The sequence below is a fragment of the Myiozetetes cayanensis genome, unplaced genomic scaffold, assembly GCF_022539395.1.
Source record: "Myiozetetes cayanensis isolate MyiCay16 unplaced genomic scaffold, myiCay2020 scf1, whole genome shotgun sequence".
Classification (NCBI taxonomy): domain Eukaryota; kingdom Metazoa; phylum Chordata; class Aves; order Passeriformes; family Tyrannidae; genus Myiozetetes; species Myiozetetes cayanensis.
Window position 1 is genome coordinate 138,059,213 of NW_026086604.1, and position 16,396 is coordinate 138,075,608.

The 16,396-nt window shown below is 41.6% G+C and overlaps 1 protein-coding gene across 2 annotated transcripts in view; it reads left to right on the forward strand.

Moving 5' to 3' along the window:
• The first annotated feature begins 801 nt into the window (after window positions 1–801).
• Window positions 802–16,396, forward strand: part of CCNY (cyclin Y) — a 122,959-nt gene continuing 107,364 nt past the window's right edge. Inside the window, exon 1 of one of the 2 annotated variants that reach the window (XM_050332426.1) lies at window positions 802–1,111. In XM_050332426.1, the coding sequence (XP_050188383.1) occupies window positions 958–1,111 (154 nt within the window). In that variant the 5' untranslated portion in view covers window positions 802–957. The remainder of the gene's footprint in view (window positions 1,112–16,396) is intronic. The other variant, XM_050332447.1, reaches the window with a different exon arrangement.

The following is a 16,396-nucleotide window of genomic DNA, read 5'->3' on the forward strand; positions in this document are numbered from 1 at the left end:
GTGGTAGGAAGGGGAGCATTACATTCCCCCCACCCCCCAATCTCTTTGGCCTGTTATCTTTGTCTCCGTCAGTCTACAGGAAACCTTAACGAGTTCTCAAAGAGTTCGCAGCCCCTAAAACGCTCTGGGACACCCTTGAATGTTTCCCTATAGGATGCGGGCCCCTCCCGGCGGGGCAGGTGCGGTGGCTCTGGCCCAGACCAGGGGCAGCCCCGCGGGGCCCCGGCCGCGGTCACAGCCACGGGGCTTTCCCGAGGATCCCCCCGGGCCGGGAAGCACCGCTGCGGGGAGGGGAGCGCCGGCATCCCCCGCTCCCTTCAGCGCCAGCGTGCTGAGCTCCGGGAGGGCGGGAGAGCGCCCTGTCCGTGTGCGGGACCGCTCGGGGCAGGAGAGCCGGGGACCCGGGGTGGGCTCCGCCGGGGCGGCCCCTCCGCCGCCCCCCGTGAGCGGGCACGGCCGGGGCCGCCGCTCCCGCAGCCGCCCGGCGGGAGGCGGCACCGCCCGCTTGAACCGGAACCGGTTCGCGGGGGCCGCCTGGGGCGGCTGCTCCTGCTCTGCTCCCGCTCCCGCTCCGCTCCCGCTGCCGGAGCGCTGCCGGTGCCGCCGGCGCGGGGCCTGCGGCGCTGCCGCGCGGGTGCGAGCGCGGGGCGGGCGCGGCGGCTGCGCGGGGGCGGGGAGGATGGGGCTGTGCCCCGGCGGGCCCCGCGCCGCCCGCCCGCGCTGCAGGGCGGCTTAGCTGCCGCAGCCCACGCCGGAGGGCCGCGCTGCGGGGCCGCCTCCGCGGATGAGCCGCCGGGGGGACCCGCCGGCGAGTGCAGCCGCAGGGCGCCGCAGCCGCCGCCTCCTCCTCCCCCGCCGCTCCCTCTCGTCGCCGCTGCCGCCCATGGCTTCCCGCCGCCCCCGCTGACCGGCCGCCCCTCGCCTCCTCCCGAGCCGGGCCGGGGCCGGGCAGAGAAGATGGGGAACACCACGTCGTGCTGCGTCTCCTCCAGCCCCAAGCTGCGCCGGAATGCCCACTCCCGGCTGGAGTCCTACCGCCCCGAGGCCGAGCTGAGCCGGGAGGACACGGGCTGCAACCTGCAGCACATCAGCGACCGGGAGAACATCGACGGTGAGCGCGGGCGGGCGCTCCGGGGAGCCCCCGCATCCCTTCCCTTCCCCTCCCTGCGGCGGGCTCGGCTCTGCCCCCGCGGCTCCCCCGGGTGGGGCCGGGCCGGCCGGTCCCGCTGCCCACACAGCGTGTCCCCCGGGCCGCACCGACGGTGCCGGTCTCCGTGCCCGCCCCCGCGGGGCTCCCGGGGATGCCGCGGTCCATCTGCCTCCTTTCCCCCGGGGGGGATGTGCGGGACCCTTCTAGCCAGGGCTGGGGAGCATCCTCTCGCCCGCATCCTTAAACAGCGTGCAGGTTTTGGGCCCCGGGTCTGCGCTGCCGAGACCCTTCGCCCTTCAGAGTGTGGTGGGGTGGCATTATGGACAAACTCGGCGGGCTCGGACACTCGGGGTTCGGCTTGGCCCCTGAGGGAAGGCTCCCTCGCCCTTGGCAGGGCTGGCTGTGCCGAGCTCACGTCACCTGCCGGGATGTCACCTGCCAGGCCTCTGCAGGGGTGAGCCTTTAAAGGACAAACCCAGCCAGCGATAAAAGTGGGAGAAGTGTTTCCCATGACAACCTTCTCTTCCAGTGACTTTTTCTTCCCCGTTACTGCCGTGATGAGGCGCAGCGCTCTGGAATCACGAATACCACCTTTCCCCCTCAGAGTTTCTCTGCAGTGATATTGAAAAAGCCGTATTCTTGTTGGTTTAGTAGTGCATGAATGTGCTGCCGTTTTGGCTAGCCGGAATACAGCTTAATTTTAAAGATGTGGGTTGAGTTAATGTATACATGTGATTTAGTTTTTGATTAGCTGAAGTATTTAGTCCTAAAACTTTACTTGGTAAAAGGTCAGCTATCTCATGGATTAGTTCACATGGACTGCTGTTGGTAGAAAGCCAGAAAGAGGGACTTGGGTGCACTTCAATTTGCCTTCCACATTTTTCCATAGCTTATTTGATTGTGATTTTAGTACCGAATTTTATGTTAAGTCAGTTCTTGAGACCAGTAGGGCTGTGAAACCCATAGAAGCAGATAGGTACCATCACTGGTTTCTTTCAATGAGGTGAATTCTGGAAATATGAATGTTTTTCAGATGTCTTTGCTACATGCAGCTGAAAAATTAGACTGTAACAGGATCAGTAGGTGGAAAAAAATACATAATGGTTTGGTCTGAGAAAGCCAGGGAGATGAAAGAACCAATTGTTGATCTATGAATGATTAATTCTTCCAACATCAGTGGTGTCCAGCATAGCAGGATGCAACTCTCTCTGATGGTACGGATTTCTCCAGCTATAGCAACACAGTATACAGTAAAGTTTTTGGTCAGTGATGTGTGGGGTTTGTGCCTTGTTCTTTTTTTTTTTTTTTTAATGGATGGGAAGAAAGACATTGGTGGAAATAGGTGGAAATAGTAAGTGCATGTGTGCTTGCTGAAATGTGCATGTAATGCAGATAAGTTCCTGCATCTGAGTAGTTATTTGCAAAAAAAAAATAATCTTTATGGTTGGTTGTTTAATTTATTGGGTCAAGGCACATGTATGTTCTCTCTCTCTTTTCCTTTACAGTATGGCACGTTTCAAGTCTAAAGTTGTAACCTGTTGTTAGAAGGCAGAAAATACCTTGTGCATTATTTATTTTTAGGTTTTGTTGGTTTTGGTCTGGAACCATTGACAGTGCAATGACACATTTTCAGATGGACAAGGAGTCTTTAAATCTGAAAAAGAGCAAACACTTTTGGGTTTCCTTTTTGTGCCTTACTCTAGTCTCACCCCTTTTCATGGATAAAGTCTGAGAAGTAAGTTTCCACTGGGGATACTGATAGATAATAAATGTCTGTTCACATGAAACAACTGGTCAGACTTTGGGTAAAACTGCTTTCTGAAGTGTGATTAGTTACAGGTCTTTTGCCCTGGAGTCATACTCACTGAAGGTCTTTTGGTTAGATGGTAAACTGGTTGCTAAATGTCATAAGATGATTTTGTGTTTCTGAAATTATATTTCCTATTAGACTATCTATTACGTTTTTATTGTTAGGTTGTTTGAAGTTGTATGGCATACTGATGTCTACTGATGAGACTCTAGGATGGGAAAAACCCTTCACAGTAGAGAACTTTAATGGTTTTCTTACCATTTTACAATGAAAAAACAATAGTCTGGTTATCTGTGTCATGAGGAGAGAATGCTGGGTGTTGATTCCTTAGCGTTCCTGCAAGTCATGAAGTTTCTCAAATTGGCAGTGTTGCCAAATGTACTTTTTTTTTTTTTTAATTAAGTAAGTGATGACAAAGACTGGTGCACTGAAATGAAACATTTTTTGACACTTCAGATTTATATTTCTCACTGTTCTTTGAGTGAGAGCCCTTCCATCCTACTCCAAGTATATGTGGCAGTGACAGGTCTCAAAGTGAAAATTCGTGTCTCTAACAAGTGTTTACCTTTTCAGTGGTACTTTTGGGAACTGTAAAAATCGTGCCATAAAGTGTCTGAGTTAATATGTTTTGTGTGGAAGTTTTTTTCATACTCAATTGGATGGAAATTCAGGAAACATTTATTTTGAGTGGGTAAAGCTGCTTGCATAAATCAAGAACTTTCAGAGCCTTTAAATAAGCTGTGGGCTGGTTTAAGCTTTAAAGAGATGCGTGGTTTTCACTGTTGCAGGCCCTGGTTTTGGCAGCTTAAGAAGGAGAAAGAAAAAGAGGGAGGGATGTCAAACCTTTAGGAGTGATTTAACTGGAAGTTTTAGTACTAGTGGATCTGTTTGATGTTTGCCTGTCTTATATACTTCCTAAGGAAATACTCATCAAATCTACCTTCAAAATCATGCCTCTGAATTGTCTTCTTTAATTCAACTCCATACCCAATCCATTAGCACTTTTTCAAAGAATGGCTGGAGCAATTCTATTTCAGTAGAAATGTTACCTCTACATCACTGGTACCTTGTCAGAATGATCTCAATTTCTGTAATATTTCACAGCTGTTTGTGAAATGATATCTGAAAGAGAAGGGAATTTTGGCAGAGATTTGATTAGAAGGAATTTGTCAAGTGACTTGTTTTAGAGAATACTTGTGTTGAATTGACCTTTCTTCCTTCCCCCCCCCGCCAAAAATTTTTAAGAAGATGCAAAATTGCTTCTCTGAATATTGTGCAGTCACCAAAATGCCTTTTCTTTTTCTTTCTTTTTTCTTTCTTTTATTTGTACAGGCTCATGATAATGAAGAACACCTAACAGTTTTTTTTCTTTTTCTTTTGAGGAAGAGCAAGAGGGTAATTGTAACATACAGAGCTTACCATCAGTTTTTGATGATTTGTTGCTAAGGATGAACTGTCACATTTTTCAGTGCTTCACATGTAGAAGTTGAAGAGAATTGTGGCAGTGGATTCAACACTTGCAGATTCCTACATCTATCTGTTTGCCATCAGGACTTTTTTTACAGCAGTGTTAATGGCAACAACAAGTAAAAATGGCTGAAAACTTTGTGTCAGATTCTGTATCTCATTTGGATGCAAACTTCTGTCCATGCAAGCTGTGTGAGCATCTTGGTGTATGCACTATGTAGATCCTTGCTAGCTGGGATGACCTTGGCCTAGACTCCACTTAACTCTTTACATCAGCAAGTGACAGACCCAGTGGTGATTTAACCTGTGAAAAAGCAGCATGTGCTCAGATGTGATTTCTCTGTTTGAAGCATGATTTCTATAGTCAGCTTTTCAAATATGGAGCTGTAGTGAGGGGGCAAAAGGAATGTCTTACTACAAACATGATGGCGTGAAGTAAAGCTGATACCATACAATTAAACTGGCCAAAAGGCTGTTCTTGAAATAGAGCCTGGATGGAGAGTTCCTAAGCTATTTTGAGAAAAGACAGTTGTTAATGATGAGGCCTCCTCTGTCTCCCACTCCCTCCAGCAAAAATCTGATTTTTTTTTTTTCTGTTTTTCCCCCTCTTTATAAACTTCTGCTGATGTCACTGGGTCATGCGTTGCTAGCTCAGATAATGACCTGTGCAAACTGTGCATCACTGATGACGTCTTCAGCCCTTTTCACATTGGGTCAATCATGTTAATTTTTTGCTGCATAATGCACAGGCTCCCAAGAATGGATTGCTTTTTTAAGAAGCCACTTGTTTGTTCATTTATGTGTTTTTTTTCTCCTTCTTGGAACTGGCACATGGGAGTCTCTGATGTGAGATTAGTTAGTATTTCCGTATCTCTTTCTACTGGGTTTTATAAGAATTACGAGATTTTAGCAAAATGCAAGAAAGTTTTAAAATGTCTGCCCATATACCTCATAGAATTTTGCTGAAAGGGAATAGTGGTGTTTTTAACAGTAGGGCATGATGGGTTGCATGTTGTGAAGGAACTGACTTACATTCACAAAAGTCAAGACATAAGCACCTCAGAAGCAAATTAAATATCTAGTGTGTTGCACACAGACATTTCTGCTAAAACCTGGATCGTAAAAGGACAGACCTTCTTAAAAAAAAAAAAAAAGTCTTATTTGGTTTGCAGAAAAGTCTCTTTCAAAAATTTGTTTGTTTCCTTAGCCAGGATTCCAGCACAGAGGTGATCTATGTGCTTGTCAGTGCTACCGTTTGCATTACCTACCTAAGCATCTGTCAGAGGTCATGTATCAAGGTACCACTGCATTCTGGTGCATCAAAAAATTAAAAATAGAGCCTGCTGTGACCTACATCACTGAACTTAGCCCTGTACTGCACGCTGCTAATGATGCATACTGCACAGCTTGCTTTATTCTGCTGTCAGCCTCATCTGGTTATTCTGTGTGTGTGCCCTGCTTCTCCTAAGAGGCACCACCATGTTATACAAAGTCTTCCTAAAATCTCCTAAAACTTCCCTTTCACATTAAATTTAGGCTGTGCATAAAGTCATTATTTTCATATGTAGCTTTCAAGGCTTTCAGATGCACACAGGCTAAGAGTAGTCATATTTGAAATTACCTCTAATAGATTTTATTAGTGCAGTGCCATCTGATTAACATTTTCTTTCAAAGTGTGTTACTCAAGATCAACAGTGTTAGCTGGGTAAATTGCTACTTGAAACAGAATAACAAGACATAAAAGTATAGGTCTCAGAAAATGAAAGGACTCCTGTATTTTGAGTTGTTTTGGTTTGGTCCCCCCCACCTTGGATTTTACATGTAATAAGAATAATGTAATTAAAAGGAATTAAAACCTCTCCACTCTGTGGTCATAGCTGGTTTACCTAATTTTATATGTTCTTGGTATGTTCACTGCATCTCCAGGCCTTGCTCAGGTCAGATGATACAAAAAGCAATGCTGAAGTTTGGCACTCACGTGGTGGGACACCATTTCTGAAACATTTGAGATGCTGTTTGCTGGCACATGCAGCAGCTTACTGACACTGTGAATGCCTTTTTCTAGCTGCTGTCTTTTATGTATCATGAGGCTGGAAGGGGAATAAGTGAGCAGTGCCTGGCACTACCTGATAGCTGTCCTTGCCCTGCCAGCCAGCTGCACGTCAGACATAGTCTAAATATCTTCCTTGTCTGACATCTTTACAAGAATATGAAATACACTGTACAGACTGAAAACACAAAGAATGTATAGCTTTCTGTGTGAAATGAATCAACATTACTTTTGCTTCTTTTCCATTCCTTTGACTTTGGATAAATAGATCTGTTAAAATGTATTGATTTTCTATGTGCATTCTGATGTATGGAGTGGACTTTTTTACTTCGTCCTGCAGAGTATTTAATATATGTGCCACACAACTCTGAAATGTATGTGAACAGCCAGTAAACGTTAAAAAACTTTTTGAGTCTAGCAATTTATTAGTTAGCTAGAATAATCCCAGCACTATGTGGTGCTTTCACTTGAGTAGTTACCACTTCTTCTGTATCTTTTGTAATAGTTTTGTCTCCTTACAAACCAGCTTTAAAAGCAAATATTCTGGAATTGCTGAAATGGACTGTTGAGATTTTCGTGTTTCCCGAACTGAAGCTGAAACTTTTTGCAGAAGTTGATCAAAATTCAGAGATGGTTTTGCTGAGCTCAACTTAAACTACTTTTGTTGCTGGTTTTGTAGGCCCCACATATCACCATAACCCATCCCCTCAGCCATTGTTGCTGGAGCATCACCATCTCTTGAGCTACTTCTGGGAGGACTGGCTTGAATTTGGGAGCGCTCATTAATCTGGACTGGGTGGAGAACAATGCTCCTACTTCTAATCCTTAGCTGGTATAGAAACTGGCTAAGGAGCTATGGTTGGCATCAATGGGAAATTACTAATGAAAACTGGTTACAGAGTTTGCATGAAATCCTGTTTTCCCTCCTTTGTTTTAATTTGTTTGTTTTCTTTCTCATCATGCTTTTGACTTTCTGGGCCTGCAAGCTGGAAAGAATTTTTTAGACCAATGATCGTTCAGCTAAGACAAGTATCTCAGGTCATCAAGAATGTGCACTTTCCATTCACTTATGTTAGAATCATAGAATTGTAGAATATCCTGAGTTGGAAGTGATGCACAAGGATCATTGAAGTCAAACTCCTATTTACTCTATTTCTTTGAAAATTAATACTGTTCAGTCAGGCTAATGCTGTAACTGTGTTACTGAAATACTTTTGCTGTGCCATCATAGATGCAATTCACTCTGCAAAACCGGAGCTCTCCCGTAGTTTATGGTGGTTTGAGCAAAATGTATCAATAAAATTAGTTTTTGTTGCTGTGAGTGGCGCTTTATTACTGTTTTTCTCGGTGTAAAAATGTTGCAGAAAGCTGCAGTAGTTGAATGCTCAAACAAGTTTGTGGAGTAGAGTTAATCCCAAGATTAAAAGTGAATTTTCATCCACTTTATGTAACATTTCCCACACTCTTCTCCACCATGATTTTTAGAGGGAAAGAGTCTTCATTGTGATATTCTTGTGTCTTTGCAATAAGGAGAGTCAGCCTTCAACTACTGATTCATAATTTTCTTTTAAATAAAACCTCACCCAACTTCAGTTAAAAAAATTGTATCTCAGGCTTTTTGCTTTATTTTCTTTTGTCTGCAAAATGATCCTTATACAGCTGTGGCCGAGATCCAGAAGATATCAGATGGGAAGTGAAAATATTTACTTTCAACAGTACTGAAACCAATATGAGAGCGTGATGAAATTTTAAAAGATTCTTTTCTTTGCTGTGTTGGTATTTCATTAAGAGTGGGAATTGATGAGTTATTCCTGAGTCCAAAAGTTGGCTTCTAAGGAGACAAAACATACCTTCTGTACGGAGGAAGTGGTGACTACACCGTTTTGTAAATCCAGGCTACCCAAAGTGTCTTGATGAAGGTGCAGTGTTACTAAATGAAAATGCAAGACTTGATGGTACAGGGATGTGCTTTTCTAGATTTAGAATTAACAAAACATTGGCATGCTTAAAATTGTTTCTGGTTTGTATTTTGTCCCTGAACATTGGTGTTTTGCCATGTTGTTATTTGTGTTATGACATCTTAGTGGATGCTTCCAGCTGATAAAGAAACTTATTACCATCTTTGTTTCTGGAAAAAATACATTCAGTTCAGATACTGAAAATAATACTGCATGGGAAAGAAGCCATCTTGGTCAGCAAAGGTGTTTTGAATTGGTATCCTACACTTTTTCACTTCTATGCATGCTCTCTAAGGAAGGAATTGTAGGAATTGTAAGTAGATGATGGTGTGTATGTGAAAAGACTGGCAGTAGTTATGTTTTTGTGCTGTTTATCAGTAGTTCCATTTTACATCTAAGCATACAGTGGTTTCTTTATCCTCTTTCCTGACACTGGGCAGTGCATTAGTTGAAGATTCGGAGTTTGAGAATTGCTGCTGGTCCTGAAACATGGCAGGCCATGCTCCCTGCTTTGGCTAAATGAAACTTTCAGGCTGTGGTCAGGGAGCTTTACAAGCAGTAATTACATCTCTGAAGTACTTTGTGAGTTCTGTTATACTGTAAAAGGATGCAAGTGATATAAAGATCTTGAAGAAGGTCTCTCAGCATTTGAAATCAATTTCAAATTCCCAGGCCAGTATTCAGTGTGTTAGGTCTCATCTGTTTTTCTATCTTGAAAAAAGTAGTCTCTGTGTCATACCATCATATATGCAGTTTTCATTAAGTAAACTGCAGCCTCTGTTAATTTAATATGTTCTCCCCCCTCCATTTCCTCTTCCTCAATGAGTGCTGTTAAAATAACCTGTGTGAAATACAGGTTGGAAAAAGAAGGTACGATCGAGAACGTGCAGATAATCCCAGTAGAAATTTGTATTTCCTAACGGTTGGTTTGCTTATTTTAGGATCGTAGTCTCCAAAGTGTTTGGGAAGTAGAACAGTTGTTAGGAACTGGGATCCTTATAATATCTTCTGATTTCTGTTTGTTTCAGTTTTTTTCATTTTGGAGAACTTTAAAGGACTCATTTGGTTTTATTAGGTTTATGAAACTGCATAAGTGAAATCAACAGAGAGAAAATTCATAATGGTAAATTCAGTGGCAGAATATTTTGCCTAACCATTCAGAGCATTATTCTGCTGTGTTTATAACTAGGGAAAAAACCAATTTCAGATCTTATTAGGAAGAATTTCTTTTCTAGTTGCTAACAAAGTTTCAACTGCTATAGGCAGAATCTTAAATTTATCGGATCCCCAAATTAGTAAGATCTGTTGAGGATGATCTTTAATTTGAAATTCTCTGTCCTATTCACTATCACTTTTAAAATAAGGACTAATGAACCACTTGACATAGTTTTTCATACATATGGTTTGAAATCCTAGTGTTTTTATCATTAAATAGTAATCAATGATTGATTTATTTGCATTTGGAATGAACAGTTCCTGAAAAGGGATCCTGAAATGAAGATACATGAGCATTCCTCTGATTAGCATTTTGATTTCTTGCTATGGTCATATGTAGTAGATTTTGAGGTTCAGATGTTAAAATAAACTTCGAGATAAAATCCAGTGTCACGAGTGAACAAAACAGCATCTTTTGCACGTGCCTCTGCTCTGAGCTGTGTCAGTGCCACCTGATGCTCCCTGTGAATGCACAGTTCTCAGTGGCACTTCCTTCTTGAAGCTGGTGTTGTGACTATTCCTGGCTGGCAGAAATCCATATGCGTTTACTCACTCAGTCAGTGGAGGTGGAAAAGGCTGTGAAGAATTTGGAAATGCAATTGTATTTTAAGCTTTCAAATCACGCTTCCTGCAGCTAAATGTTCTCCTTCTTTCCAGGATAATTCACTAGGATAAGTGTTTAGTATGCTACATTGACAATACACAGTTATCCCCTCTGTGTAGTCATAGAAGGAAATTGGAATTGTAATTTTATGGAGGGTTTTGTTTCCTTTTGCAGTGGTTTAAGTATGAGGAGGATCCCTGTAACTGAGATGTTCCTAGAGATCCAGTCTATGATAAAAATAATATGCAGTAGGAGGGATTTAACTTGATTGTTTTGTGGAGAAAAAGAAACCAATACCACTCTGAAAGCTAAAACAAACAAAAAAATAATTTAAAATTCCATATATAAGCAGTGATGTAAATTCTAAATCTAGAAACTTCTTTCCCCTTGGCAAAAATGGATATTTAAGTGAAAGGGACATTACCAAATTAAATTGAAATGGAATTGAATGTTTTGTGAAAAGTAAGCTCTCGACATTAAGTCACATTTCTTTAAAACATACTGTGGTAAGGAATTATTTTTATAACAGGTATTTGAATCAGAGTTCACGCACTCCAAACACCGAAGTTTTACGTTTCTACATGAGAACCTGAACTTACATTGTACAACTGCTCTCCTATTTTTTCACGTATCTGGTTACGTGGGTTTTTTTCGTTTTTTATTGCTTTCTTTTTCTTGTTACTTCATGCTTTAATTTTTGAATATAAATTTGCAGTTGAACAGCAGTGATATGCGTGTGTGTGTGTGGGTGGGTAGAGAACAGAAGAGAACTTAAGAGAGCACTTCAGCAGTTCTTTTGTCTCTGATTTTGTGTTGATGATCTCAAAATGGGTTCACAAGTGCACAAAAGTGCACTTTTACTGACTATACACAGTGGTTGTTCAAGTGAAGTGTGGTGCTGTCTGAGATGGTAACTTCTGCCAAGCTAAAGAGCAGGTGCTGGCTGTGGGTAAACCCCTGCATGGTGGAACCGGCGTGTTCAGCAAGGTCCTGGGCTCGCCTCTGATGTCTGTGTTTCCTCCTGTTCCTGGGGCTCAGGTTCCTGAGGGCTCTGCTCTTACTGGGTTGCTGCATAACTGTGATGTAAACCCAGCATGGCATTTGTCCTTGGGATCTCTGTGAGCTTCAGGAAGCTCCAGAAGTGAAGGTTAGGCCTCCTGGCATTGTTGGAAGAACCAGGCTGCCGTTAGGTCGCAGAGCAGATTCTGTCCCGAATTTTTTTTTCTTTTTATTTTTTTTTATTTTGTTTTTGTGTGTGTGTTCCTGGATGACAACTTTGTTCTTAAGATTTTACATTTACCAATGTATTGGAAAATAATGTTTTTAAAGTAAAAAGAGGATTTATTGTGTTTTTTTTGTTGTACTACTAGCACAATGGTAAAACCAGCTTTGAGCTGAAAGGTAAATATATTCCTTTTTGATCATTCTTCAGTGATTTTTTGATCATTTCTCCTTCACTGTAACTTTAATAAGATTGTTTGATTTTTATCTCCTTTCTCCGCTCCCCCTTTGTTGTGTACCACTCTGTCACAATCTGCCTTACTTGCTTCCTGCCTGTGTTCAGCCCAGCCTTTTTCTGCCCACAACACACAGACATTCCTGTCTCTGGTCTCATCTCCTCTTCTGTTTTGCAATTCTCTTTGAGTGTTGAGAAGTGCACAGCACATACAGTGTGTTCTAGAGCAGGGTCAGTGAAGCCTCCAGGGTGGCATCATAACTTTAAATGTTGATTTCAAAACCCTGTTTTACATTACATCACATTTTCATTTCAATATTTGCTGCACATGCCTGCTTTCTGCCCTCTCCTAAATGTTTGCAGATAGGCAAATAAAATAATCCTTGTTCTCTCAAATCTTTTTGATCAGTATCCACATATGGGTAAGACTTCTGTGTTTCTCCACTGTATCTTTAGACTTCTAAGTAACACTTTTGATCTCTTTAATTTTCATTTTGTCTTTTGGAAATGTGTGCTTTATGATGAATGTATATTCTGGATTACAGTTTGGAATTACAAATAAACCATGGTCCATGAATTGTAATTCTTAAAATAGGTTGTGTTGGATTTTTCTTTTTAAACACTGCTTTCTACTCAACAAAAAGCTGAAAAAAGATTTAGTTAGTAGCAGTCTTAAGATCTGCAGTTCATGGAAGAAATTTCTTGGTAATTACCATCTTTGTAATTGATACTGTGCCCAGGATTCAGTGTGTCCAGCTGTATGTAAATCTTCTCTAACCATGTATTTTTGCATTTCTTTCCTCATGCAAATGAGGAATCTTTTTGGTTTCTCTCTGGGAAATCAAATCTGGTTGATTTTTAATTACCTAATAGAAAGGCAGGGTCTGTGCTGGAGAAGGTTTTCTTTCTGTTGAAGGAGTGGGAATGTGTGATTTCTGAGCTCATCCGTGGTCAGTGGGACTGGTGACTGGCCTTTTCTGGCCAGGGTTTCCTGGCAAACCAGGTGGCACCCTGGGGGCTTTGCAGGGCAAGAAAGGCAGTTGTGCTGTCACTGTTGGGTTGCTGAAGCCCAGCCCTGTCCTGTCCTGCCAGGGAATGGTGGGACCTAGAGGGAGTTTCCATCTCCCACTTGTGGCCCATGTCTGGTGCTCTTCCTTCTCTAGGTTTTGGTTGGTCTGTGGCTCTTGTCCATGTGGAGGTTTTAGTTTGTGGTTCTGTAGGTCAGAAAGTCTCTCCAGCTCTGTTGTCTGTTTCTCCTAGAAAGGGTTCTGCAGCAGGTTGCTGAGGTGGTCATGAGTGCCTCCTGTGCTCTCCTTGCTGGCCATCCCATCATCTCCATCTGCAGTTCCTTCATGCTGATCATGCTGTGCTGACCAAAGCTGTGGGGAATGTCATGTGTTAAGTCAGCACACTGCCAAATGTTACTGTAGCTCTATGACTTGTCTTATTTATCTGATAAAAATGATATGTTTCGGCACCTAGATCTCATGAGAACGTGCTGACTTGCTTGTGCCATTTTCCGTTCTTACATGGGGGTTTTAATCCTGGTTTTCACTGAGGTGAATTAGTTTTGATGCAGGTATAGCAGAAACAAGCTGTTAAAGGTAACTATCAAATGGGGGTGGGGGGTAACTCCTGATATAACTGCTTTGGCAGGGATCCAGCAATATATAATTAAGTGTGAAGTTCAGTTCAGCAGTGCATGTAAACTGTATACTGAAACCCATTGCTAGCTGTAAAACACTTATATTTGCAATGATGTGAAAGCATCTGAGCTGCTTGTTGTCTTGCAGTTAATTCCTATGATAAGTTTGCTAAACAGGGCCTGTGGGAGAATAAGGCTTGTTGAAGTAATTCAGAACTTGGAGCTTGCTTTAGCAAGTTGCTTAACACTCAGCTGTCTGTTCAGCAAGACACTTGTTGAGAGAGGATACTGCATCTAATTAATAAATAGTCCTATTAGCTTCCTATTGCTTGCTACAGTTCTCTTTCCTCAAGTAACTCAGGTACTTTTATCTTGGTATCTGATAGAAAATAATAGGGCAAGTATGCACTGATAAAGTTTTATTGTTGATGTCTTCTAGAGAGTTGGTAATAATATCTACTTGTAACTTGGAAAATAATTTTACCCAGAAACCTGTTTGATCTCTGGAAAGATCTCTGTGGCATCTTTCAAATAAGAGTTTGACAGTATTTGCTTATTGTTTGGAGAGAAACCCAAGACTTGGTTCAAGAAAGCAGTTTTGTGTCACTGCTAAATGGCATTACCTCTGTCTATTTTGCTGTTTGGGTCTAGTGGCCTTTGCTCACCCTCTGTAATTTTCTTGTTTCCTTCTTTCTCTTTTATCTTGTGTTTATCCCTTTATTGTTTTGCCACAAGGAAGTTTTCTTATCCTAGCAGGCTGAAGTTATCCAGGACTGGGTCATGATAGCATTTTTTGATCCCATAGCTAAACTTGGGATGAGTGTATTTTCTTAATGGAGTTTAAAACAGATGGGAGGAAAAACTCACAATTTCCTTCTCATATTATATAGCAGTTATGTTCAGGCTCATGCCTATGCATCTTACATAAATAGCTAATTCATTGGTAGTTACAATTAATTATTTCCATTAGCTTCACTCCTTTGATTAAAAGGGATCATTATCATCTCCATGGTGGTACAGTGACCTAGTAAACAATGGAGAATCAGAAATTACTTGCAAATGAAGGTTGCTGTGATGAACAACACTTTTTATGTATTCATACTTGTGCTTATTAGTATAATATATTAATAATGGCTAACTTATTGTGTTTTCAAGCTCAGACAGCAGTAGAGAAATGTCCTTGGCCCTCTGTTTACTAGGCAGATGGAATTAAAGAAAAAGGATTGATGAGATGTACAAAGAAAACAGAAAACAATTTGGATATTAAATAATCTTGTAAAATCTTGCCTGACTCTTGGGACCAGAATTTATTTTTAAAGTTGATATATGTCCTCTTCCCCTTAATGGAAATTCTTTTATTTCCCTGTTATAAAAGATTTTTATTTTGTAAAGACAGTATCTTGACACTGCAAGCTAGCATTAAAAATAACAGTAGGCATCTTTCAAGCAGAGCAATCTCCATGTCAACAAGTAATATTTGTGAGAGAATTAAAAGCCCTTGAAACACGTTAGAAGACATATGGTGAATGGGTGGGAAATACTGTCCTATTCACTGGTTCTGCAGACTGTAGGAGGAATTGCAGCATCCCTAAATTGCTTGCTCCAATACCCTTCTCTCAGCTCTGGCAGTCATGTAGGGTTAAATACTGATCTGCTGTAAATAAGCTTAACTGAACTCAGTAGAGCCACATTTAAGGAAATTTATCTCTTTATTTTCCAAGGTGATGTATTGAGGCAGCTCTTGAAGTCAGATCCAAGGTTTGGCAGTTCCTTTAGGCTGTGTAATTTTTCAGAAGCCTGTAAGAAAAGAGAGAGGTTTCCTGCCAGTTTAGACCAAATAAAAAGTGAATCTAGTTCTTGTAGTAAAATTGCTTCCTTGAAAGTCAAATAATGCTGAAAGATTTACAGAATACATTTTGTATTATTTGTGGGATTGTTTTGTTTTTTGGGCTTTTTTCATGTATGTTTGTGTATGTATATATGTATATATGTATGTTCATACTTATGTACGTTTGTATAAAAACCCCCACAACTGAAACCTCCTGGTAAAGAAAATCCAGGGCTCTGTGTGAACGCAAAAGCTCTTGAAACACAGGTTCCTGCCAGGAACATGGAAATCAAACAGAGTTGATAACAGCCAAAGACTTTGCTGATTCCTTTATGCCTCTGTACACTGTACAATAGGTCTTCTTGACTTGTATTGTTTGTTCTCAAAAAAAAAAATCACAAAAGGTGAAAAATGACCTTCCTGTTTGCAGTCAAAACCAAGGTATCCATTTGAGGTTTGGTCCTCAGTTCCTGGCTCACATAGGAGTTTTTCATTCTTACCAGTCCTGGCTGAAAACTGTTTTCTTCTGTGCTGACTGTTAAGATGTGAAGGACATATACGAGAAGTGCCTCATGGGACCTGCAAGGTGAACGGCATGTGGTGTGTTTGTTCATGTACTTGGCTGTGTCCAAGACAAGATCTGCAACTTTGGTCACCCACTGAAGATTCATTTAGCATTAAAATGATACATTTAACTTGCTGTTTTCTTTTTGAGTGAAGTTCAGCACTGTCTCTAGTTAGAGCTTAATTTATAGCTATTTTGATAGTAGCTACAGCCTTGAGCTGTGGAAATCCTTTCTTACCTTTTCAACTCCCTTGTGGGTTTTAGCAAAGGACAGATTTTTCCCTATCTCAAATATTTTCTCTGTGAAAGTATATTTAAAAGATACCTGACCAACTGCTCTTCTGTCTCCTTTCCTTCAGACTAAGGGTCTGATACTGCCTATTTTGTTTTCTGATGAGTATTTGCTATGTATATATTATGCTAAAATACTCACTATATAAAACTTTTAGGAAGGCAAAACCACTCAATTACTCTGTAAACTTAAAAACCAATTGCAAAATAAACCTTTGATAAATTTTACTGCCTTCCAAAAAGTGCCTTACATACTTGTCCTCAAGTGTTGTGTTAGCATGTAGCAGAGAATTTGAGAAATCCCACAGCTGGTCAAGACAATGTCTCTGACAGGAGCGGCTGCTCAGGAAAAAGTGC